This window comes from Atractosteus spatula, chromosome 17 (assembly GCF_055471065.1).
Source record: "Atractosteus spatula isolate fAtrSpa1 chromosome 17, fAtrSpa1.hap1, whole genome shotgun sequence".
In the NCBI taxonomy this organism is placed as follows: Eukaryota; Metazoa; Chordata; class Actinopteri; order Semionotiformes; family Lepisosteidae; genus Atractosteus; species Atractosteus spatula.
The window spans coordinates 4,299,208-4,325,523 of NC_142722.1; the positions used below are offsets into that span (position 1 = coordinate 4,299,208).

General features: G+C 53.8%; 1 protein-coding gene across 1 annotated transcript in view; it reads right to left on the bottom strand.

Annotated features, from left to right (window-relative positions):
• Positions 1–25,736, bottom strand: part of citb (citron rho-interacting serine/threonine kinase b) — a 77,142-nt gene extending 51,406 nt beyond the window's left edge. Inside the window, exons 1-11 of the mRNA XM_088936051.1 lie at positions 25,672–25,736; positions 24,809–24,919; positions 23,532–23,661; positions 22,665–22,840; positions 21,665–21,766; positions 17,060–17,202; positions 15,914–16,007; positions 15,251–15,454; positions 14,134–14,287; positions 10,200–10,383; positions 771–876 (exon numbers count right to left, since the gene is read on the bottom strand). Of these exons, the coding sequence (XP_088792177.1) occupies positions 771–876; positions 10,200–10,383; positions 14,134–14,287; positions 15,251–15,454; positions 15,914–16,007; positions 17,060–17,202; positions 21,665–21,766; positions 22,665–22,840; positions 23,532–23,661; positions 24,809–24,907 (1,392 nt within the window). The 5' untranslated portion in view covers positions 24,908–24,919; positions 25,672–25,736. The remainder of the gene's footprint in view (positions 1–770; positions 877–10,199; positions 10,384–14,133; positions 14,288–15,250; positions 15,455–15,913; positions 16,008–17,059; positions 17,203–21,664; positions 21,767–22,664; positions 22,841–23,531; positions 23,662–24,808; positions 24,920–25,671) is intronic.
• Positions 25,737–26,316: the final 580 nt, after the last annotated feature.

Sequence of the window (26,316 nt, forward strand, 5' to 3'; positions counted from 1 at the left end):
CCCACACCCCACTGACACCAGCTTGGAGCCCCCTGAGCCCCCAAAACATCACTGACACCTGCCTGGATCCCCCTGAGCTCCCACACCCCACTGACACCAGCCTGGAGCCCCCTGAGCCCCCAAAACCTCATTGACAGAAGTCAGGAGCCCCCTGAGCCCCCACACCCCACTGACACCTGCCTGGAGACCCCTGAGCCCCCACACCCCACTGACACCAGCCTGGAGCCCCCTGAGCCCCCCACACCCTGCTGGAGCCCTTGAGCCCCCAGACCCCACTGACACCTGCCTGGAGCCCCCTGAGCCCCCCACACCCCACTGACACCAGTCTGGAGCACCCTGAGCCCCCCACACCCTGCTGGATTCTCCTGAGACCCCAAAACATCACTGACACCAGCCTGGAGCCCCCTGAGCCCCCACACCCCACTGACACCAGTCTGGAGCACCCTGAGCCCCCTACACCCCACTGACACCTGGCTGAGAGCCCCCTGATACCCCACACCCCACTGACACCAGCCTGGAGTACCCTGAGCCCCCCACACCCAACTGACACCAGCCTGGAGTCCCCTGAGCCCCCCACACCCCACTGACACCAGCCTGAAGCCCCCTGAGCCCCCCACACCCAACTGACACCAGCCTGGAGCCCCCTTAGCCCCTACGCCCAGCTAGAGCCCCCTGAGCCTCCACACCTTGCTGGTGCCCCCTGAGAGCCCACACCCGGGCCGAGTCCCCCAAGCCCCCACACCAGGCACTCTTGTGTCATCAGTACCCACCTTGTGACATTTGTCTTGAGTTTCTAGCAGTTCTTTGCTTTTAATGTGAAGCTTTTTTTCCATGGAGTTAGTCTTAGCTGGAGAGTCGAGCCCTGCAGCTACTGATCTGTAAAGATAGAGAAAGGGCTACAGCTGGATCAGTGCTCCAAAGTCATGTACCCACTGTCAGGGAGTCTGAGCTTCGGCAGGTACACGTTAAACACCTTCAGACAAGGTCAAGGGAACAGCTAATCGGTGCTGCAGCACTGTGATCATTTAAAAAACAAAAACTCTCAATCCTGTTGCACAAGTCTCTCACAGAGGTAGCGAACTTCTCTCCAGCAGCAAGCACACAGAAACCCAACTGTTTTGTAAAGAGAGCTAGCATTCTGAATGCACCTGAACTGGACAAGACAAAAAGCACTAAAAATTAATTGTATAGAGGGGCTATAAACAACAATGAAACAAACAGAACTCATCACAACCCACACAGCAAAGCAATACAGGACCCAGAGAATAGCGTCTGCTGTGTGTACAGCTCCCCAGGCAAATTTCTGACCTGCCCTGGTGACTTCCACACACTCCAGCTCTCTGTCTAGCCCTGAGCAGGACCTCCTGCAACTCTCCTTCCAGCTCACCTGGCTGGTTTACATATCTGATTAACCCAGAAAAACATCAGAACTTTCAATCAAGCTCAGCATGGAGGTCACCCGCTCTGCAAGACTCAGATAGAACAATAATTATCATGCTGGTGAGATGACGGTCAGGCTCATCAAGCTCAATGCAGAACGAGCTCTCTCTCCCACCAGCCCCCGAGACACGGACTGGACCGGCCTACCTGAGAGAGACGGATCGGACCGGCACAGGAGAAAGACTGGCCCCGAGACATGGACTGGACCTGCCCAAGAAAGACCGGCCCACCTGAGAGAGATGGATCGGACCGGCGCCGGACCGGAAAGACTGGCCCGCCCCCAAGACACGGACTGGACCGGCCCACCTGAGAGAGACGGATCAGACCGGCACAGGAGCGGAGAGACGGGCCCGCCCCCGAAACACGGGCTGGACCGGCCCACCTGAGAGAGACGGATCGGACCGGCACAGGAGTGGAGAGACTGGCCCGCCCCCGAGACACAGACTGGACCGGCCCACCTGAGAGAGACGGATCAGACCGGCACAGGAGCGGAGACACGGACTGGACCTGCCACAGAAAGACCGGCCCACCTGAGAGAGACGGAACGGACCGGCGCAGGAGAGAGACTGGCCCGCCCCCGAGACACGGACTGGACCTGCCCAAGAAAGACTGACCCACCTGAGAGAGACGGATCGGACCGGCACAGGAGAGAGACTGGCCCGCCCCCCGAGACACGGACTGGACCTTACCAAGAAAGACCGGCCCACCTGAGAGAGACGGATCAGACCGGCGCAGGAGTGGAGAGACAGGACAGGAGCACATTTTGGGGAGGCTCACACACCTCCCCGTAAGAAGCAGAAAGAATGCAGGCGATCTTCTCCCTGTTCGATTGTCACGTCATCTCTGTGGAGAGTCAGCGCTTGTGTCCAACGCCTCCAACAGCTATTAATACCACCGCTCTCCACACCAGCAACCCCCCGCGGTCTCGCAGAGCTCTCGTCTCTCCCTGATGCCGCACAGCCCCTGGGGTATCTGCCAGGCTGGGGTTCCTTCCAGGTTTCCGACGGCTCCAGACAGGCACACCCGGGGCAAGATGAGCTCCACCCCGGACACCGGCTGGGCTTCCCACTGGGAGGGAAGGACCAGCAAGCGGGAGCCCCCCCCTCAGCCACAAACCCGGGGCAACACTGGCCGTGCACCCACTCAAACATCTTCCAGAAATTTCCTGGGGGGCCCCCTGAGGCTGACGGCGGCTCAGCGGAGCGCCATGATCTTGAACGCTGCTTCAGCAGAAGGAAGCTCGGCGTCTCCCACTCCGTTCCCAGTACCTCCCATGTCTCCGTACTCCAGCGCGGCTTCCGCAGGCTACAGCACGCGTCTCCATACATTTATCAACGCGGTGGCATCGCAGGCTGGGAACAGGGAATCCCCTGACCTCCTGTGATGGGAGGGCACATTCCCGTTTGGATCTTTTCCAGGTTGGAGTGCTGCATTGCTGGAGAGCAGATGTCATACGACGCTTTAGGACATACGGGGCTCTGCTGGTGCTCGCTGTTAGAACTGAGATGCACCTCTTTACCCACAGGATGGTAGGAGGATGAAACAAGCTACCTAGCCTGATTGCTGAAGTCGATAGCCCTGGCTTCTTTCAAGAACTGGCTGGGAGAGACCCAGCTGTCCCATTGCCAGTAATTGTAGGTTTGTCGGGACTCGTATTTAAGCCAGTGCATCAGCGCCTATCAGGTTCTCTCTCAGCTACTGCCGTGTGGGGTCTGGAGCCCCAGCATCACAAAAGCTCCTTCCTCCCCCAGCTGGTCAGCAGAAAGAGCCCGTTTTCATCTAAGCGCCGGGGAGAGCAGTGCGGAATATCAAACGATGAGAACAAAAGGAGCATGGCGAGAAAAATGGCAGATATTAATAAGACATTTCTAAATTTGAAGAGTGCAAATGCAGAAAAAATGCAAATGTGCAGCCTGTGGGGACGCAGCCAGTGGAATCGGTCCATCAGTCTTCTGCGGTTCCTGCCTGAGCGGCGTGCAGCTGAGGCTCGAGACACAGCGGGGCTGAAGTGGGCAGGAAAGTGCTGAGTGGGGGGGGGGGGGGGGGAATAGGCGCTGCTCTGCGGAGCCCGAGACTCGGCTGCTCCCACCGCTGCCAGCCGACGGACCCGGCCTTATTTACTGCCCCCACCTCATCTTGCAGGCCCACGGCTGGCAGCAGGATTAATCCACAGGACCAATGGGAAAAGTCTCAGCAAGTCTTTCTGCCTCTGCGATGGGCGGTGTGAGGGAGATGAGTGTTGCCTGTTGGACCTCAAGGGTTCATCAGTGGCGCACATGTCCAAGCAGGCAAGCTGGGTCAGTCCGCCTCCTCTCACGCTCTGAGGGATGCATCACACACCTCGGGGCCACACATTTGCCTATAAGGTAGGGGCTTCTACTCTCAGAGCAGAACAACGGCTACTGTTTGGAGAGAATTAAATGCCAGTTGAGCCGTTAGCACTATGCCATTGGCTGAGCTGAAAGGGTCAATGCAGGAGGGGGCGGGGTGGGGGGAGGTCCTGTGCACCAGCGCCCCCTGTCTGCTGTCTGTGGTCGGGCTGACCGAGGAGTGTTGCCAGCAGTTCGACCAATCTGACTGGCACTGACCATTCCAGAGCCCTCTGCCTCAGAGCTGCAGCCTGTAAAGGGCCTGACGCAGATAAAATACTTCGTCTGCTACCATGAGCACATAGTCGCTGGGCAGCTCCACCGCCTTCAGAGTGTAGAGGGAAGAGCTCGTTCTAATACGACAGGGCACAGGATAACTGCAGCGTGCTGAAGCCAAACCAAAACCCTGGCAAAGACCCCAACACACAATTAAATAACTTCAAGTTTAAGATGGAAAACAAAAACTGGCCACTGTAAATCAATAAAGAAAAATGATACAGCATATAAACACGTGCCTGTTCTGCAGTGTCAGCAGCGTGTTGGCAAGCAGTCTTCTGTGGCAGTGACACCGGCACATGGGCATCACCCATAACTCAATATTTTAAACACCTGCGAGGACATCCCCAACGCATTTATGTTTCCTTAAAATCAAAGCAGCAGGCAATCCCCAAACTCCTGGGATCACCTTCCCCCCTTAACCTGCAGACACGATTGGAATATCTTCACCTGTAGGAACTACAAAGAACCTCTACGCGTTGTGAACAATCTGCAGCACATCGTGAGATTGTGAACTCTGAGCCCAGCGCTGGCTATGCCCTCGTGCGAGCCCTTGTGGTGGGCTGGTACATTGTTCACAGCCGGAGCCCCAACCAAGCTTCAGAACTTCAGACTGCAGGCTTTCGCACTTTCTCAGGGATGAGTCACCGCGGGCCTTTCATTAAAAACACAAGAAGGGGATTAAAAATAGAAGCCTCTGGAAAATGACGTGCTGAAAAACCTCTTTTCATCTCAATTGTTTTTGAAAGGGCTGCTGTGCTGTTTTTTTTTAAGAGCGGCATGCGCTTCCTGTGAGAACAGGAGGAACGGGAGGAAGAGGCTCGGGCCATCTTCTGGTCTGCTGGTCGCTCCGAGGACTTCTGCAGCACTGGGGCCCTCCGGGCAGCGCATGGGTGTGCTCCTCCCCTGAAACGCCTCCTCACACTTCACGCACTGCTGACCGTGTCATTGTGGGAAGCACCATTCGGGAAAACGACCAAACGAGATAACTGCACGGGGGGTATTGCGACAGGTTTGTACAGATATGTAATAAGACGCTTAAAGGTTTCTACAAACCTTTACCAACATACCGGCGAAAAGAAGTGGGGGCTCAGCGCGTGCGATTTGCTTTGTTCACTGTTGCCGTCTCGCCAAGAACAATCTCCACCGGCCTGGTCCTGGGAGACCCCTGCATCTGCTGGCTTTTGTCAACACCGGTGTTAATTGGTGCATCTAATTGAGCTGCTTCGATTGTTTAGGCTCCAGAGTTTCTGCACTCAGGCCTTGGTTCCAAACTTCCAGCGCACCGTTTCCAACAAGCTCAGCAGGCAGGGTGCGTGCAGCCTTCCTTCAGCTCGTTAATTGCGAGCTCCCTTATTTCTACCCAAGCAGCTCTGCTCTTCATGGGCGATCAGGCGATGATGAACAGACTCAAGAGAGAATGACAATGTGTCGGTTCCTCTCCTTCCCCAGAGGTACAGCTCATTACACTCCAGCTCCCACAGCTGAACTAGGGCAGATCTCCAACTCGGAAACCGGTGCAGGCTTGATACGCATTCCAAATCCAAAACAACACGTTCAGAGCCGAAAGCAAATTTTTAAACGCGTGTCCTTAAAACATCCGAATCCAGTCCGGGATAATAAACTATGGAATTCCGTCTTCATCTCAAAACGGCTGTTTCAACACATCCCCAAAACAGGCAGCAGTCAGACACAGGTGGGAACTTCAATGCACAGGACAGGGGGGAGTGTATTCTGCATGAAGCACAGCTTGCAAGCACATATCCATGCATCAGCAGTTCAAAAAGACTCGATTTCAGAAGGGTTACAAGGAAGAGGAGCCCAGTAAGTCCACCTATCATGAGCAGTTTTGAGCAACCGACTGGACCAGAGACCTCATCCAGCCCTTCTTAAAAGACACCAGGGTATCAGCTGGTTAACTGGATCCAGATTCCCACAGTGAAGTGTCTCTGTTCCTCAGTTTTAAAAACACTTTTCATTAGTTTCCACCTGTGTCCCCTGGTCTGTGTTTCACGGTCTTTCTGAAGGACTGCACCAGGATGACTCTGTTGGAGTCTTTGAGGATCCTGACTACTTGTATCTGGTCTCCTAGCAGTCTTCTCTGTTCAAGTCCACAGGGCTTCTGTTATTTTAACCTGTCAGTGCAGGACGATACGCTGTAGCGACACTACACTACAGTCCAACTGAGCTCAGAACAGCTGCAAAAGGACATCTGGCTCATATTTACCAGAACTACCAATGCACCAATGCAACAAGCAGTTTATGCAGCTCGTCTTTTAAATAAACTTTAAAACAGCTGGGTCAGTGCTGTTTCATTTCATCATTAAGAGCCTTCTGCCTTCACCTCGCAACATCCCCAGTCAGAATAACTGAGACAAAATGCCAAGAAAACCCTGATCACCAGCTTGTGTTTGACTGTTCAAAGTCTGAACAACACAGCGCAGAACTTCCCTTGTCTGTAAACCCCTGACCACACCTCTGGTCAGAGCACCAACCAGAAGCAGACCAGCAAGAACGAAAGAATGATGCCCACGCATTGGCCAGACTGCTGCTCCAGCAGAGCAGGGGACAGCTGCAGCAGGTGTGTCAAGGATCTTTGCTGGAAACCCGTTCACTCCTGTGGTCCTCAAGCCCACTGTCAAACAGGGTTAGAGGGTTTCAACAGCCTCTGCACTGCCTGCAGGCACTTGCTTCTTTCGGAGTTGATTATACACTTTCGTAGTTTTCGGTTCCCAGGGTACTGCAGCTCTCCTCCTTCTGCTCCCCCCATCATTGCTCCCTCCCAAATTAGAAAGTTTAATTCCAGCCGCAACCCACGCACACTCCGAGCAGACCAGGCGAGGGGATGGCTTTGCATCCATGCAGTTCGGATTACTTGGCTCTCGCGCTGCATTGCTGCTCTGGACAGAATCCTCAGAGACACAGCCCGAGCTGCAACTGGATTGAAGGGCAGGTCATCACACAGGGTAACAGGGTAACAAGAGCGTGTCCTCTTCGGCTCTTTAGGTGGCATACGAGACGGTGCAGGAGGCTGAACTCAGAGGGACCAGCTATCCTGACCAATTCCTCCTGGCTCGCAACAATTTCAGGCTCATTCTTAGAAGGTCTTCAGCAAATATTTGAAATGCATGCTGTAGCGGGCTCAGGACTGTACAGTGGCTTAGTAGACCATCTTTGGAACCAGCTTGACTTCTGCAGGATCTATCCATTAAAACCATCCTGTTTCAAGAGCCTGTCCACCCAGGCAAGCGAACACAGCATCCAGTCTAAAACAAAATGAGCACCTCCTTCCCGACGTCACAGGAAGATCCATCCAGGTTTTGCATTTTTTAAATGCTGTGTTCCCGCCTAGCTTCCTGGCCAACTCTCATGTGCTCCACAGCAGACTGTCTGCATCAGGCCCTGCACAACGCACCAGGCCGAGCTGCGTCAGGGACAGCACATTAGTATCCGCGGCGCTCCCTGCTTGGAATTGTCTGTCACACCTATCATGTCCGTTAACGCTGCTCGTTTTAACGTGCCGGGGCCCTGGGGATCTTCGACGAAGCCCGATCACAGACGGAAGGCGACGGAGAGTTGGGCCGCCAGCACAGAGCAGCCCAGTTCGCTGTCACTTCTGGGTTAATTAAAAACCAATTAGGAGAGGTTAATGAAGACGGCGCCTAGAGGGTCGGTGCAAGGAAAATGAAAAAAACACTCAGTGCGACAGATCGCTGCGCTCGTCCTAAAAGAGAGGAAAGAAAACACCTGGGGAGCAGAGGAGTTCCACAGGAGGGACACTGGAGGAGCCAGAAGTCCAGAAAGAGAGGAGTGTCTGTTGCAGCTTGTTCACATCAGCCGACTGTCCCCGAGGAGGCCGTGATGAATATCGGCAGGGCTACTTGGGAGCCAGCAGCCACAGCCCCTCTCCCCACAGGAGAGCCAGCCTGCTTTCCCAGCGCAGACGAGCGTAATGCCATTTCACGCTCTTTAAAGAGAGGCTCTCCGCGGGGACCGGGACAGCGGCGCCTGTTCTGGGGGGGGGGGGGGGGCCTGTCCATAGTCTTGGGAAAACAAAAATTCTCACGAGCTTTTCAACGCACCGATGCAACTGTTTTGTTTGACCGTGCCTTGTGTACTCCAACACGGAGATCCTGTGCCCCCCCCCCCGCCCCCTCGACTGTCCCACCAGGAATCACCCTTCCAAGACTCTTCCATGACAGCCCATCAGCCTGGGCCAGCAAGCCCCCTCGCGCGGTTTCGCGGCTCGGCGCAAACACCCTCTGCTTTCTGACCGCAGTGCGAAGCCATGCTCCTGCCTCGCCCCCACCCCGCACTCAGAGGGGCCCCCCCCGGGCCCTCTGGCCCCCCTCTGTCCCCGCGCTTGAACCGCCAGGCCTCCCTGCATAGCAGGCACTGTGCAATACAAACACCTTTCTCCCCGGCTGATCTGCCAGGGACGCGTAGCTGCTGAAGAAGCGCCGACGGATTTCAGAGTAATTACAATTATTTCTCCACATTCCATCATCCTTCTGACAGCCAGCACGTCATTAAGGTGGCAACTGCTAACCAACCTCCAGTCCCCCAAGTCCCCCCTGTCCAAGAAACCTTCAGGAGGAGCAGGGGTTCCTGCCAGTGTCTCTGGGGAAATGGCCTGTGATCTCACCCCGCTCGGCCTCTGGGTTAAGGAGAATCACCCAGCACTGCCGGGCCGGGCGCACCACGAGCCCCACGACTCGTCACAGACGCCCACTGGTTCAGCAGCCAGGAGCCTTAATCACAACATCCCCCTAACGCCCCCCTCAGGAACTGCAGACCAGCAGCACAGACCCTCCCCGTCTCCCCCAGATCCCCCCGCGCCCCCACCAACACCACTCCACGCAGGTCTCTGAGCTGGGTCCCAGCCCCACTCTCCCCCAGGGAACCCCGATACCCAGAGAAAGGAAGAGACGGCAAGAAGAAAGATGGGGGGTGTGGAGGCTCTCTCGATCATGAATTAAACGAAGCACACCTCCCTGCCGCCAGCAATCCGCAGAGGAGAAAGGGACGCACTCGGCGTTCACCCCCTGCCACCCCCAAAACCTCCACCCCCCTGCCTATATCGGCTCTGTCAGAGCGGCAGCTGTCTCTCTCGCGGACCCCGCCGGCCCCTGGGGAGAAGGAAAAAAGGCAACTAAAGGAAACAAATTGAATCGCGAAAGCTGCCGATCCAATCTGCAGGCTGCCACAGAGCGATAAGACTCCCCACCACGTCTGGCTGTTTACCTAGGCTCTCCGTACTGCCGGAGACAGCAGTGTGGGAACAGGGATCTGTTTCCATAGAAATAAGAGCCTCTGCTGCTATCCGCGCACGGAAATCCACTCTTCCATCACAGAGTCGATGTCAGTGTCATCTCCTCCTCCCGCGACCCTCCAGCCAGTGCAGGCAGCGACCGCAGCGACCCCCCAGCCAGCCTCTGCCTCCGAACGAACCGCCCCGCGCAGCCCGACGGGCTTTAACCTGCAGCTCGACGGCGGGGGTTCATCACGAGTACCAGTTGCACCCGACGATGGGGGAGCTGGGAGTCCTGTGCAGCCGAGCGAACACGCACACCCGCGCACGCCGAGCCGGGGGTGAGAGAGGTCTGCCTGGAGGAGATCTCATTAAACCCTTTGTTGAAAAAAAATGAGCCCCACTTTTCTCTCATCAGCTAGCGAATGTAATAAGAAATCCATTCAAACTTGTAGAGTAAGAGAGCAATATTAGCATATTGCTTATGTTGCAGGCACGAGAAACATTTGTTTTCCCGGATACACACGCACAAACACCGACCCCGTCAGAACGTACCAGTGACCAGCGCCAGGACGAGACGAGCGTTACCTGCTGTGAAACCATGCCAAGGCAGACGGATGACGACTGTGCACAGAAATGACTGACTACTGCCCTGCAACAGCCTGTAGCCCAACAGCGCTGGCAGGGAGAGAGTCCTACAGCCCCTGCGGAGCAGACACCTGTAATGTGGGCACGGTAGACTCCCGCCTGCTCAGAGGCACCAGCCCCAGCCTCGCTCCCCGCCTGGGGGGGTGGGAAAGCGGAGGTCCGCCTGTCAGTCCGGTCCGTCGGCCGGTCTCCCGAGAGGAGGGGGCGGTACTTACTCAGACCTGGCGAGAGCAGGCAGCGCCTTGCTGTAGAAGAACCCTAGAAAGGGCAGGTCCGCGCCCTGGAAACCCGAACGCTTAGCCTGCCGCGGGGGAGCCACTGGCCTGGGCGCTCTCTCGGGCTCCTCAAAATTCGAGGTGTCATCTTCGGCGCGGAGAGTGGGAACGAAGGGAGGGAGCGCTGTCGGAGAGAGACGAGCGGAGAATGAGGGGGGAGAGAGAGAGCGACAGCGGTAGAGAGAGAGAGAGAGCGAGCGAGCGAGCGGAGAGAGAGGGAGGGAAGATGCAAAGGGATTGAATTGTAGTGTAGTGCAGCACCGAGCAGCGCGCGCGCACTGACACGCGCTCACTAGCTCGTCGGCTCTCTCTCCCTCACACACACACACACAGAGGCTTCCCACACTGCAGCAGATCCCACTAATAACTGTAATACATGCAGTCTGACTCACTGCTGGAACCCAGAGCTCCACAGACGGCCACAATGAACTGCGCCGCACACACATTAACCCCTTGTGGGGCGGGGAACAAAACCACCTAGCAGCCGAGCGATCTGACCAGCAGGCTGGGCAACCTGTTCAGTGGCTTTGTGCTGAATGTGGTGTAGCAGTGACACAGACAGACCGCAGCCGACGGCAAGCAGCAGTTGTGATTCTGACAGCGGCAGCGATGTATTTAAACTCAGATTCTGCACACCACAGTTCTGTTAAATGCTCCCTTTAAAGACAGCACTTTCACGGCCTAGTTCTCCTGCAGACCCCCTGGTTCAGAGGTTTCTAACTCATGAAGAACCCACCCTGCCAGGGATAATGTAAAGGGAGTTTAAGCCCCTTCAGAAAGGAGCAGTTAAATGAGGCTCCGTCTCAATCAGTCCACAAAATTGCACAGCGCAGATCAGACCATGACGTTTAATGTCCATTTGAAAAGTGCTACAGACAAGCCTGATTGTAATGAATTAAAAATAAAAGCATACCAGAAAATAAGAAGAAAACAGCCTTCCTAATGATCTTCTATAAGAGCACAGTGATGGCTTTGTTAATAGCTATGTGCAACTGGTACATTAAATGGAAATAGCTAATTTATACCACTACTGCAGTAAGAACATAATCAGTGAATGAAAAGCTGTTATTACTGTAATAGATGAGGGTGGTCGCGGGGGTGGAGCCTAAAGCAGGTGGGAGGGCTGTTGGGGTGGAGCCTCATGCAGGTAGGAGGGCTGTTGGGGTGGAGCCTCATGCAGGTAGGAGGGCTGTTGGGGTGGAGCCTCATGCAGGTAGGAGGGCTGTTGGGGTGGAGCCTCATGCAGGTGGGAGGGCTGTTGGGGGCGGAGCCCGGAATAGGCAGGGGGGCTGTTGGGGGCGGAGCCTGGAATAGGCAGGAGGGCTGTTGGGGGCGGAGCCTCATGCAGGTGGGAGGGCAGTTGGGGTGGAGCCTGAAAGAGGTGGGAGTGTGGTCAGGGCAGGCCTAAAGCAGGTGGGAGGGCTGTTGGGGGCAGAGCCTGAAAGAGGTGGGAGGGCTGTTGGGGGCAGAGCCTGGAATAGGCAGGAGGGCTGTTGGGGTGGAGCCTCATGCAGGTGGGAGGGCAGTTGGGGTGGAGCCTGAAAGAGGTGGGGCTATTGGAAGACACAAGAAAAACAAAATTTTAAAAGAAGGGAGATAAATTAAACTAATTCCATTTCTACCATTTTTTCCACACTAAATAAAATTAAGTCAAAGGGATGGATTTACCTCAAATCAACAAAAACGTATTCACATTTCTTTGCTCAGGTCCCATTACATCCAGACCAATTTCACAAATATATATCAACCTTAAACCATAAATCGCGTCTGAGCAAATTCACTTTCTAGCAGAGCCGGCTGTACACAGACGAGAGAGCAGGACGTGAGCGAGCAGAGGCAGAGGCTGTAAAGGAGTGAGAAGAGGGAGAGGGAGACAGTGCCATCTTCTGGCCTGCTATGGGAACGGCCCTCCTCCAGGCCCTAACGTAGCTGGTGCTAGTCCGGAGCTCTCGTTAGCTGGCTTCCCATGTCCCATGGCTGGCGGGGGGGGGGGGATTTAAGGAATGAGTGCTTCAGTCGCGTGCAGCCATGTCCGAACAGGACAGTGGAGATGGGTAGCTCATCCTAAGCAATCTGATCACTCTAGGGTTTCCCCGAGCGGCGTTAGGGCAGGGCTGGGAGCAGGCAGCTGGCATTCTCTCTGCCCACCAGCGACGCACGCATCCTGCCCGGGCGCTGCAGGCTGCTGGGCGTGGCGGGAGGTGTACTGCGCGTCCAGTCCGCGTGGGAGCGACAGCTGGAGCCCACAGCCGCGATCGCTGCGCCGTCGGGCCTGCCACTCACCCCAGTCTTACAACACTGGCGACTCGGGGACAGAAATTCTCAGCAATTGCCAATTAAAATGAAAAGATAGAGACGCACCGAACCCATAATCGCTAGGATCTGTGATCCAGCTCACGGTCTCGACAATCTGCGGCCTTCCCCCTCCCTCCTGCCGAAACCGCGGCTGGTATCTGTAAACCGTTATTTAATCAGAGGCGCAAGCAACACTTGTCATTAGCCAAAACCTGGAAGCGATGCCTCAGCCGGCGTGCAGACGAGCGCGCTGTGATTCACTCAGCCAGCACAGAGACGACAGAGACCAGCTGGTGGTTTCATGTGTGCTCAGCCCTTCAGGCCTCAGCTCGGGGGCGCTTGTGCAAAGACAGGCTGTGAGGTGCAGAGGGAGAGGAGCAGAACACACAGCAGGAAGAGGCCATCGGCCCAGCAAGGCCGGCCGCAAGGCAGGAGCGGAGGGTTCCCAGGATCTGAGAACTAGTTTCTTAAAAGGTATCATCAACATGGCTGGGCTGTATCTTTTTTTAACACGGTGACCAAATTGAACAGAATACTCTAAATAAAGCCGAACTAGTGTATTATACAACCTAAACATAGAGAAAAGTTTATCAAATAAAGCCCGTCTACATTGTATGGGAGACAGGGCCTTCTCGCCCCCAAGCTCTGGAAGGCCCTGCCCAAGGATATCGGAGAGTCACCTTCTCTAAACTCCTTCAAATCCAGACTCAAGACCCTCTTCTTCAGAAAAGCCTTTACTGAACTGGTTCCATTCTTCACCCCTCTGCTTTTCTTAGTAGCACCATCCACGGTCTCCTCTGTATATTGTAATTGTGTGTATTCTTTTTATTTATTGTTGCTGTCGTTCTGTAAAGCGCTTTGAGAAGCCACCTTTAAAGGCGCTATATAAAATAAAGTTTATTATTATTATAAATAAAAGCCATGACATTCAGAGCTCCCCCCCCCACCCCAAACACGCCCAAATGTAAGATCACCCTGCCCGTTTTCTGAGTGTTTTTCGTTTGTGAGCCTTTGTGTTAAAAGCGTGCACCGCTCATAAGGACCACCTGGAGACCCTGCATAAACAGTTGTGCTTATCGTTACTTACACCTCAGGTTCCTGATCTGTTCTTATGTTCTGCATCTTGGTTTTTTCATGACACAGAAAGGGGTCAGCAAACCTGATACAGAAGTGTTTTTCACGGCATAATTGAAGCAATTAGCGACGCGATTATTGAAAATGGCAGTGTGATCTTCAGCCTGATTTGAGATGCATAGAAAACGTATCCAGGAGCAGGGCTTAATGATTTTAGGTAATTGCATGCCATTTTCACTGCTCTCCAAACAACCTTCACGGAGAGGGAGGAGAAAACCATCTCGGCAAACACCACACAGTGTTCTCTACAAGAAAACGTCTTCCCCAGCTTTGAACCAGTCCAGCAAATGGATAAAACAAACCCCATGTGCCGATTTTTCAATTGTGGAGGTGGATTAGATAAGCACAAGTGCTTCACGCTTTCCAGTCAAAGACAATTCTTCAAGAGCTGAACGTGGGGAACCTGGCCTTTCAGAGGGGTCAGGCGTGCCGGGTGCGGACTCACAGTGGTGCAGGTTGTTCCAGTCCACGCTGGAGAAAAAGGGGTGACAGCGCAGCCCCTCGTACCCGAGCCTCTCGCCAGGGCCGCACAGCAGACTCTGCACCAGGTCCACAAACTCCCGGCTGGCCTGCGGCTCTTCGGGAAACTTGAGGTACCTCTGCAGTAAGGCACAGAGACAGGCATGGACAGCAGGGAAATACCACGGTTATCCTCTCACAGGGCTGCCTCTTACCCTCCTGTATTTATCCTACCCAGCAAGTAATCGGGGGCCCCAGCTCCGGGTTTCAGAAGGAAACCAAGGTTACGTGATTAAGGCACCACGCACCTTCCCTCCGTCTCAGGTTCTCGACCGCTCAGGCACACTGCGCCGCCTCGATCTGGGGGCGAGGATTCGGTCTCCACAGGCTCCGGGCTGCAGCCTTGGAGCACCAGAGCCAGGGGCTTCCGATCTGGCGCCAACTTTGCTTTGCGTCAGCCAGACACAAACAGGGAGACAGCCCCCGGAGAAACAGCGTGCGCCCCGCTTGGCTTCCAGGAGGAAATTTTAAAATCTTTCTACAGACACCAGCAGGCTACGTGCTGCAACTCATTAAAGGCCTGTGGAGAAAACCGTTGCCATTACTGGCTGTGTGCTCAGAGGGCTGCGAGCTTCTGCAGGAGCTGTGTGAAAAGAGTTCATTTCTGAACGCCGGGCAGTAAGACACACAAGAGGTAAGGAGAATCGCCCAACAGGCCACCCAAATACCCCAACTTGCTGAAAACCCTTGTTTACAAGTCCCAACAAACTATTACTCACACATGGCTCAGCTGGCTGGGTAGGACAGGCTCTGCCGCAATAAAATGGGTAGCCTTGACCACAGAGCCAGAGAGTCGGTGACACAACACCCAGCACAAAGCAGAGCAGACACAAACACAGCAGTGTCTGTTGCTACGGCTTTGTGCACCACGCAGGCCCCGATACCAGCACTCTCACAGCAGAAGGCTGGTATATAAGAAACTGGGCAAGGACGTGCTGTTGCAGAACTGGACAGTGCTGCAGTTGATGACTTACAAGGGTTGAGGAAGACACTGGGATGCTCCACCCTGGCGCCCCCCCCCCTCCCCTGCCTGTTCTGCTCACCTGGAAGTTCAGGATGTTGTTGATGGTCTTGGTGGACGTGCCTTCGGCAAAGGGCGACTTCCTGTAGATCATTTCGTAGGCGATGACCCCGAGAGACCACCAGTCGCACTCCACGCCGTACGGCGACCCCACGTCGCCCTTCGCAGCGTTCAGCACCTCAGGGGCCGTGAAGTCCGGAGTCCCGAGGGGCAGCTTGGAGCTCACCTGCCGGGGGAAACGGTGTAAAACCTGAAATGGATCACAGCGCAGTGCAATGGGAGCTGGACTGCCTGTGTTACTCAGGCCAGTTGCCTTAATCCTACATGACCGGATCTTTACTGGTCAGCTGGTCACCCGCAGTGTCCTACTGGCTAACTGGCAGGACACTGTAGGTGCAAGACGAGTAATCTGGAACAGACTCATGGCCCGGCACTTTGCCCGCACGGAGATACCGCAGGGGCCTCAGGCAAGAGGGAGCCCCCCACACTACCGTCTTTAAAAGGCAAACACCTTAGACTTCAAGCCAAAGGCCAAACCGGCGCCCAACACCACGGTTGTTACTACACAAACAAAGAGCAAACACTCCATCAGGAGTTTACTGACGGAAAGAAAAGCAACTGCCGTAGGGCTCTCCCCCTCTCCGGCACCTGGCCACATGTGCGCGAGAGCATAAACCGCAATTACCGTCTTCGTGGCGGTGAGCCTGGCCGCAGAGCCGAAGTCCGCCAGCTTTATGTGTCCCGTGCGGTCAAGCAGGACGTTCTCCGGTCGGACATCTCTGGGAGCGGGAGGAAGAGGAAGGGGAGGAGATGAATGTGCACAAACATGTGGAGCATTTACGTCTCATCCGAAGGACGGCGCCTTTTTATAGTATAGTGCCCCCATCACTATACTGGAGCATTAGAACCCACACAGACTGCAGGGTGAGCGCCCCCTGCTGGCCCCACTAACACCTCTTCCAGCAGCAGCCTTAGCTTTCCCAGGAGTCTCCCCTCCAGGTACTGACCAGGCTCACACTGCTGAGCTTCAGTGGGGCTGCCAGCTGGGGGTTGCAGAGTCATATGGCTGCTGGCAAAAAATGTTATAAAATGTATTTAAATATCCTGCTTGCTCTCCTCTGTTAGACAAACTCTGTTAGGTGAACCCCTGTTAACCTAATCATCCATTATCGGAAAGTTGCTGATTCATGGTAGAGCTACTGCAGTCCTGAGCTTGTCTCGGAGGTAGAAGGCACAAGGCAAGACCACACTCTAAGCACATCAATCACAGGAATTGAACCCGGAACCCTGAGAGCCGATAGATAGCAGCCCTAATCGCCACATCCCCACGCTGCCCAGAAATCACGTTCATCGCAGCCAGATCTCAAACAGGTCGGCGATAAAAGACAAATAAAAACCTGGCCTGCGTCAACTCCCTGTGCTTGGACTGAAATAAGACACCTTTGTGCAGCTCCCGCAGAGAATCTGTCACTATGCTGTGCGCCCCTGTAAGGGAAGCCAAGGTACGGTACTAATAAATACTGAAAAAAACATTAATGCAATTAACCTAAAGAACTGGCAGCCAACTCCTCCAGCCCTGCCAGATCCAGAGGGAATCAGAGAGATGGAAAGAGAAAAAAGGACAGGATTGTGCATTTTTGTGTCCACTTACTTAATACATATGACAGTCACGTCAATACATCAACTCTGACATGAACCAAGAGAGAGAATCAAAGAGCAGGACAGGGAGGGGGGGGGGAGAGAGGAGAAGAGCTGAAGACGGAGACAGGGAAGGAAGGAGACTACGGATGGCCTCAGCCAGGGCTACACGGATCCCAGACCAGCGACTGACCTGTGGACGTATCCCATCTGATGCACGCTGTGGATGGCCAGCACCAGCTCGGCCAGGAAGAACTGGGCCGTGGCCTCGTCAAACTGGTCCTCGTACCTGTTCATCAGAGCCAGCAGGTCCCCCCCAGGCAGGTACTCCATCACCTGGCCCAAGACAAAAAAAAACGGCTCTGAAACATCTGGCAGTAGCAGTTCACAGATGACACACTCAGTATGATTGGGCACCAACAAGGCTGTAGAAGGAAAAGCTAGAGATCCAGAAGAGGTTTTCAGAGACTGAGACCACAGGCAGAACACGCACCAGGTGTTCAGTTTCTGACCCTTCGGGAGTGTGGGGGCAGCAGGCAGGACTGGACAGAGAGATCGTGAGGACCACGGCGCTCCAGCTCTTGGAAAAATGTTGGAAAACTCTCTTAGTGAAGCACCCAGACTCCAGCAGAGCTGCCCTGTTCCCAGAGCTCAACAATTAAGTAATAACTTGAAAGGACAAAGATCCAGGATGGGCCCAGGACGTGTGCATCGACAGCTCACCGTCTTCTTTCAAGAGACAACGAAACCCCTGGATCTGGAGGAACTGCTAACGACCAAACAGGCAAGATGGGCTGAAGGACCTCCTGGCCTTTGTAACCTCTCGTAATGTGCCAGGACCCATCACGAGGTGAGGGGAGGGGAGACCCACAGCCTACTCTAGACACCGCTGCCGAAATCGCTACCCTAAGAGATGTAATCAATGATTATAAAGTTACAGCTCCTTTTCAGATGGCTTCAAATTCTAAATGAGATTAGAACGTACGCCTCATTTCAGCTCTACTGCCGCCACAACCGCTGCAGAATCTGTAGATTTCTGGATTCTCTATAAAAAGGGTGCAGCATCTGGCACAGTAACTGGGAATTAAAACCACTTTGAAACAGAAAAGCGGTAGCTAAAAGTCATTAACCAGAGCAAATCACAGAGATGATGGTAAAAGCAAGCTATCACTGCCCATACCCACAAGATTATAAAAATAAAGGGAGACTGATTGATGTATTTTCAAAGCAAGACCCAAAATCTGAGACTAAAAACCAGGCAGTAATATAATGACATTTGTCGCAGTGCATCTGTGTTTGCCACAGTTTGGCCCCTTTATGTAATCACAGCAGTGAGCTCATGGTCACCAGCTCCCGTCTGAACAGGATCACATCCCTCTGCAGAACGACCGACGACCACCGGCATCTCACTGCTTCTCCTGCATGTAGGATGTACGTGTATAGAAAAGCTCGGGAACGCCTTCCCTACGCACAAGAGAGCTCAGCTACGGACGCAGACGAGCCTACGGAGGCGCGAGGGATGAATGGGAGAGAGAGCTGCTCTGTCAGAGCTGGAGAAGCGACGACTGGGAACGTTACCTAGCAACAAGATTTTGTATTTCTTTTAAGCAAGCACAGGCAAAACCGGGCAGGAGAAAAAAAAATCTGACATCTGTACATTTCAGGATCTGGGAGGGAGGAGGGGAGGATGGAGGAATCAAGATTTTTTTTTTAGTTTAATGTTTGAAAACTGTTTAATAGAAGTGGTGCTGTTGGAAGTGGAGGGCTCCATTGTTACTGCAGCTCTGAACACATCTTTCGCCAGGGACGTCTGAAGGGAGTGTCCCACACTGACAGGCTGGAGGAACTGAGTCTCTTTCATCTGAAGGGAGTGTCCCACACTGACAGGCTGGAGGAACTGAGTCTCTTTCGTCTGAAGGGAGTGTCCCACACTGACAGGCTGAGGGAACTGAGTCTCTTCAGTCTGAAGGGAGTGTCCCACACTGACAGGCTGAGGGAACCGAGTCTCTTCAGTCTGAAGGGAGTGTCCCACACTGACAGGCTGAGGGAACTGAGTCTCTTTAGTCTGAAGGGAGTGTCCCACACTGACAGGCTGGAGGAACTGAGTCTTTTTAGTCTGAAGGGAGTCTCCCACACTGGCAGGCTGGAGGAACTGAGTCTCTTTAGTCTGAAAGGAGTCCTACACTGACAGGCTGAAGGAATTGAACCATTTTAATCTTCAATACCGAAGACTACGAGGTGACCTGATCAAAATCCTCAAAGGCATCGACAATGTCAAAACAGCAGATTTCTTCAGAATGAACAGTGAAAGTTTCACGTGTGAAATCTAACATGCTTTACTTATTGAGTCTGCAGTGAAACGTGAACCACAGGGCACAAGTGAAACTATGGTGAAGGGCAGGAAAAAACGAGACCAGGAAGCATGATGGAGAAGGGAACAAGCTGCTAGGCAATGTTTTTTTAGCAGTTAAGGTGGCTTCTTTAATGAAATGGCTGGATGGGATCGATCCTGGGATCAATTAGCTACTAACGAACTAATGAACTAGATGGCCCAAACGACTCCGCTTGCTTGTAACCGTTCTATTGCTCTGGCAGCTGACCTGCTGTTTGAACATGCCAGCAGTAAGACTTCAAACCATTATTATTACGGAGCATTAAAGAGGCAGCAGCAGATTTAAGGACTGAATTCAAAAAGACTGATCAATGCCTTGATTGCTCTCAGAGCGATCCACATCAGAATCAAACTGTGGTCATCCGCGTGGAATAAAAACATTTCAAATTTCAAAAGGATTTATGACTACGGCGTTTGTTGATCTGAATCACAATGTTGAGAAACTGTGCTGTGGTCAAACCCCCTCCCCACGCTGGAGACAGAGAGGCCTCCCCTGATTTTTTCAACGAGGCTCGGAGCAGCAAAGCAGGAGCCCAGCCTCCGATGATGGGTCAAGGGCTTCAGCTATGCTGGCTCTCTTTTACTTCCAGCGTGAGGCAATGCCTTTTTAAACAAACAAACATCAGCATCGGTTGCATAATGGCACGCCTCCTGCGAGCACACTGCTAAGAATGCTTTCTGTGCTTTCACCACTCTGGAGAGCGATGCTGGCAGAGGAGACAGTGCCCTCTTCAGGAAAAAGAGAGCCACTACCTGTCAGCATCAGGGAGTCTTACGTAAGCGAGGACTGCTTTTTGAGAGGTGTGCTGCAGTTGTGCACCAGGACTGATCAACCAGAATTTCATTACTGAAACTCTTGCCTTTTCTGAACTACAGAAGCAAGGAGTGGGACAGCAGATGGATCAGATCAGGCTCCTGTGTGATTAAGGGGCTTCTTTTACATAAGCTACACAGGGGGACTAAAACGCATCTTATGTAAGCGGAAGGAAGCTCGATTTAACCGGGAGAGGGAGATGTGGGCGATAACAGCTCCACACAAAAGTGGGAGAAAGAAATTATTTTAGAACGACTGCATTTATTTATTCAGCCTGAGCAAGAACAGAAGCAGGGCAGTTAACCACACGGACAAAACCGTACAAACAGCCACCCATATAAACACCTCCTTCCTGTCCGCTGTCCCTGTTTCAGTAAGACCCCCGCTGCTTGGCTCCTTGTCGATCCCTGCTCATGTCAATGTCATGGCTCAGTGTGAGGAAATGCGGAAGGGAAGCAAATTGCTGTTGTGCAATGCTCTAGAACCCATTAGTGTGCTTCTGCCTGCACAAGCCTGATCTAGCTCCTCCCATCCCACTGGCTCTCGGGCACCGAGCACAAAACATCAGCCAAAACCAAACCGGGGGCCACACCACAGCACAGGCAAGATGGGAACCTGTCCTCCAGCAGGATAAAAACACACAGGGTGCTGGACAGTGAAAGCTGTGGACAACAGAGTCAGAAGGCTGGGTACACACCCAGGCAGGATACTGGACACACTTGCACGTGGGCCACAACAGTTTGGCCACAACCCAGCAAGCACTAACACTCCTAAGGCATTCTCAGATTACAAACATGTCCACTGCATGTGGATAATAATTTAGATATATTCTAAGTTATTCCGATTCTAAAATCCAGGAGTAATGTTAGCAATCTGTGAAATCTGTGAAATCTGTCGTATGTCTCATTAGAATGTGTGACAAACTTGCCAGCTCTCTGGTGAACCAGGTCCGCAGCATGCGAGGGGAGTGCGCACTCCCCAGGTCCGCAGCGTGCCAGGGGAGTGCGCACTGCCCAGGTCCGCAGCGTGCCGGGGGGGGTGCGCACTGCCCAGGTCCGCAGCGTGCCGGGGGGGGTGCGCACTGCCCAGGTCCGCAGCGTGCCGGGGGGGGTGCGCACTGCCCAGGTCCGCAGCGTGCCGGGGGGGGTGCGCACTGCCCAGGTCCGCAGCGTGCCGGGGGGGGTGCGCACTGCCCAGGTCCGCAGCGTGCCGGGGGGGGTGCGCACTGCCCAGGTCCGCAGCGTGCGAGGGGAGTGCGCACTGCCCAGGTCCGCAGCGTGCGAGGGGAGTGCGCACTGCCCAGCTCCGCAGCGTGCCCGGGGGGGTGCGCACTGCCCAGGTCCGCAGCGTGCGAGGGGAGTGCGCACTGCCCAGGTCCGCAGCGTGCGAGGGGGGTGCGCACTGCCCAGGTCCGCAGCGTGCGAGGGGGGTGCGCACTGCCCAGGTCCGCAGCGTGCGAGGGGGGTGCGCACTGCCCAGGTCCGCAGCGTGCGAGGGGGGTGCGCACTGCCCAGGTCCGCAGCGTGCGAGGGGGGTGCGCACTGCCCAGGGGCTACATTAGGTGAGGAGAGAGAGAGGGGGCGCACACTCACCAGGTAAAGGTTGTCTCTGTCTTGGAAGGCGTGCTGGAGCTCTGGGACCCAGGGGCTGTGGTTGCGCGCCAGGATTGCTCGCTCCTCTTCGTAAAACGCCACCTGGCAGGAGGACAGAGTGCACTTGGGGGTTTCGTTCATCCGTTCTCTCTGCCCTGCAGAGGGCCTTCTCCTCCGGGAGAGACCACGCACAGCAGGTCCCCCACAGAGCCTCTGAAACACCTGGACTCACATCACTGATGTTGTCCAACTAATAACAACCAGACCGATATAATTACAGCAAACAAAACTGCACGTCAAAGCGTACAGGCCAAACGCAGCTGTTTGTTTTGACAAGTAAGCGCTGGCTATATATTTTCTAACAGGCTATATTTATCATAACTATAAAATAACTCCCTTGATTCTCAGCTTGTTCTAGTAAAAATAGTGAACCAGTAAAAAACAATGAACGGTAACTATAGTTACTACTGTTTATAAAACAGCGACAGAGGAACACTGAATTGTTCCTTTCTGTTAGTGTAAAGGAGAAAGCCTGAGGCTTTGAGTGGAATGGTGCTGGAAGGTCAGGAAATGCCATCAGGGCAGATGAGAGCAGAATGATCGAACGAGCGCGCCAGAGTGCTAACACGATCAGGCCAGTGGTGGGGTTACGTGCCATACAGGATTTTCTCGGGAGCCCCTGTAAAAGCAGGGGTGTCCATTCCTGGTACTGACTTTGGAGGGCTGTAATTCTCCCAGGAACAAGGGAGAGCAGCTAAAATGATCAGATTAAGTGAGTAATTAGTGGATCTGAGCAAGGAAGAGCTGGTCTGGATTGAAGACCTAGATCATGACTGGACACTCCAGCTGCAGCGTCTCTGCGCTGCTACTGCAGGGGCATCCGGAATCCATCTCTCCACACTCGTGCCAGGGCAGGTCTTCGGCCAGCTACTCTATCGGCTGGGCGGCACCGATCCGATGACCAAAGAACCGGACAGGACAAGGCGTCTCAGTGCCTTACATCTTCCAGGGCGCGCAGGCGGCTCTTGCTCATGATTTTCATGGCGTACACATCGCCCGTGGTCCGCTCCCCGACCACCTGCACTTCAGCGGAACGCCCGCGCCCCACCAGGCCGCGCACCTCGAAATCCCGCGCCCTGGGCTGGAGCTCCCGCAGCTCCGACACAGCCTCCGAGTCTGCAGGGGGGGGGGGAGACAGCACAGCGCCCCCAGATCAGCTGGGCATTCGGAAGCGAGGATACAACACAAAGAAAAAGCAATTACGAGAGAATATTTCTGTCCTGCCCTATTTTTAAAAATATCAATTAGCACTGTGTACTTTTAATGACGTTACCCTGATGGCAGGAGAGACGAGCACGTGAGTGTGCTCCTGACAGAGCTACATCTCGAGCTTTCACAGGGAGATGACAGTCCTGCGAAACGGTTATTAAAAAGGAAGAAAATGCTGATTTATAACTCAAACAAACCACACTTTTTAAAGTTAGTTCAAGTAGGGAGCTGCAACAGCACGCTTAAGCTGCAAAAGAACAAGTAAAGGTTTATTCCGTGATGGAAAAGAGAAGAAAAGAAACAACGTTTCGCCTGAGGAGCCTCCCTTCTGGCGTCAAATCACACCTGAAGAAGGCTCCACAGCCGAAACACTGCGTTTCTTTTCTGCTCTCTTCAAAATGGAATAAACCTTTACTTGTTCCTTTTAAAGCCACTTCTCAGTTCAAAGGTGGTAACTAACTGCTAGATAAATGTTTATTTATTATTTTCCATGCTGTTTATCGGCAGGCACGTCAACGTGACTGAAACCGTGCCAGAGCAGGTGGCTCCCCTGTGCACACTGTCAGGCCCGGCTCGGCTCCTGGCGCACTGCTCTTACACTTGCTGACGAAGTTCGCCACATGCTGGATTTTCATGAGCTCCGGGGAGCTGCACTCGTCGAACAGGGCCAAGAGGGAGTCCAGCAGCCCCTCTCGGCTCAGGGCGGGGGGCAGGAAGCAGCTCTTCCCCTGCAGAGAGAGAAGACGGGGGGGGGAGGACACACAGCACGTGAACAGAAGGAATCCAGCGGAGATCCACCCACAGAACAGCAGCCTGTTACACACCTGAGTCCAGGTCTGGGCTAGCAGACGCTGCTGTGCAGAGAGCTCAGACTCTCTTCTCTCCTCCACTCATGTATGAGGCAGCTGATTTTCAGCTAGAACAGTTAATCCTGATAGGTCCGTATTCTGCTGCACGGCAGTAACTTTATGAGTGTGTGGACAGGAATAACGATGTGAGTGGACTAGTGCCGGACAATGACTCACTTACATCCGTTGGGAAAATGTGATGGATTAGCTGCTACAACACCTTCTACTGGTTGCTCGTGTGCAGGATACTTAGAGACGCCCCGATCGTTTTTTTAATCCTGTGGCCAATGTGAATGAAGGTTTGCTCAACGCCAAACTGAGTTCCTTCTCACCCAGGCTAATCTGTATTAATAAAGTTATAACAGCAGATAATGCTACAGTATTAGAGGTTTCAAGTAAATCGTTGATGCTTGTAACATACAGCCAGCGCCAACTACTGATTTTATCATGGATATGCAAGACTTGTGCACAGCAGGAGTGTATTAGTCACAATGGACAAGCTGGGTGGGTTTTCATTCACAGCTCTACAGTCTTCTAGTCCGGTTCTGAAGCAGCCTGGGCCGTCTCAGCATCAGACTGACAGGGAGATCAGATCAGCACTCCTGCCCTCCCCTGCTACCCATCGAGCTTCAGGCATGCTCCCTCAACAAGAGCTCAGCTACCCAGCTGCAGATGTGCAGCACTGATTAAGCAGATAAGACACCCCCACCTGGTAAACCCTGGAGCGGACTGTGCTGCTACACACCAGGAGTCTGATAGTCACCCCGAGCTGGTAAACCCTGGATAAGACTGCACTGCTGTGCACCAGGAGTGTGACAGTCACTCTGAGCTGGTAAACCCTGGAGTGGACTGTGCTGCTGTGCACCGGGAATCTGAGCCTGTAAACCCTGGAGTGGACTGGGATGCTGTGCACCGGTAGTCTGAGATGGTAAACCCTGGAGTGGACTGTTCTGCTGTGCATCAGGAGTCTGACAGTCACCCCCAGCTGGTAAACCCAGCAGTCTTCCCATCACACTGAGCTGCTTACCTGGAAGAGGAGGTTGAGCCGCGTGCAGCGGCTGGCGATAGCCTCGGGGCAGCTGGGGTCCCGCGGGCTGCTCTGGGCTCCAAACTTAAACTTCAGCATCGCTGCACCCCCCTGCAGGCAGACACACGCCGGTCAGGGCCGGACCGATAATCGAGCAGACCTGCTTCTACAGCCTAACACACACACCCAGACCATGAACACCCCCCTCACATGGAAATGCAGAACAGGGGTCCCCAACGCTGGTCCTGGGCACCTGATGGGGCTCATGCCAGGTGAACCCCCAATTACATTAAGGAATCCCTAACTGCCCCCCAATAACACGACCAACTGGAACTTTGTCTCCTAACGTGGAAACGTGGAAGTGTTTTTCTTAAGTACGCTTCGTAAGCCACTTAAAAACAACCTCCCTCTTTTGAAAAGAGAGAAAGAAAAACAGTGCGCCAGAGCTCCAGCCCAGCAGGTGTCCGGCCCGTGATCTCCGTCACTGCGGGCGCTTTCACCCCTCTGGGGGACAGACGGACAGACGGACAGACACACAGCGCAAGTCGACACGAATTACAGAGTCAAACACCCGAAACCGGCAGCGGGTGGCAGCGGGCTCACTTGACACAGCGCTCTGGGAGGAACCAGCTCGCATCTGTCCACTGTCCTGGGTCTCAAGCAGTGAATAGAATCTGAGCAGACCTGACCGTATGAAAACAGCAATACTGTACCTCGGGCCTCTGCAAATACATATACAGCCCTTCGCTCACCGACGTATCCTGCAGGAACAGGCCAGGAATGTTAAGTTTCGCCGTTCCTCTGGTTGGATATCTATTTATCCGGAGTCCTTCGGCCGTATAACATAAAAGTAACCCGCTTACCTGTCTTTCAGTCAGGTGGGGAAATCCTTTTGAGCGGCAAAACGGAAATACACGCCGGGCGTGTAAACAACGAGACTGAGTCACCCCGCACCGCGGCCGCACTTCCGGGTGACTTTCGAATTCTGGCGCTTTGCGGCAACGACGGCGGCGATTGGCCGGGCGGTCGCTGACGTCACCCGGTCGTCATTGCGCGGAAAAAAACAGGACTCGAGATTTTGCTTTCTTTATTCTACACGCCCGGTTTTCGCCAAAGGTTTCTATATATATAATAGGTCTATTACTAATGATGGGGTACGGAAGCGCATTGCTGCCGCCAAGGAAAAAAATTCCTGGGTTATCTCGTAATTACGAGATACTAAACGCTAGACCCACAGTGCCAGCTAACCTATCGATGGCTGAAGGTACTGTCCTTGCAAACGGAACAGGTTGCTCATACACACCTGTGGTCGGTGCTATCTGGTCACTCGTAATTGCGAGATCATTTCGTATCCCGTAATGTACGAGATAACTCAGGATTGTTTTGCCTTGGTGACAGCAACGCGCTTCGGTAACGGGGGGTACCATATCCGTGAAATGAAATGGACGAAATACACTCCAAACATTAACCTGGTTAAAATAGAAATTGAATTTTACGTTAAAACTATT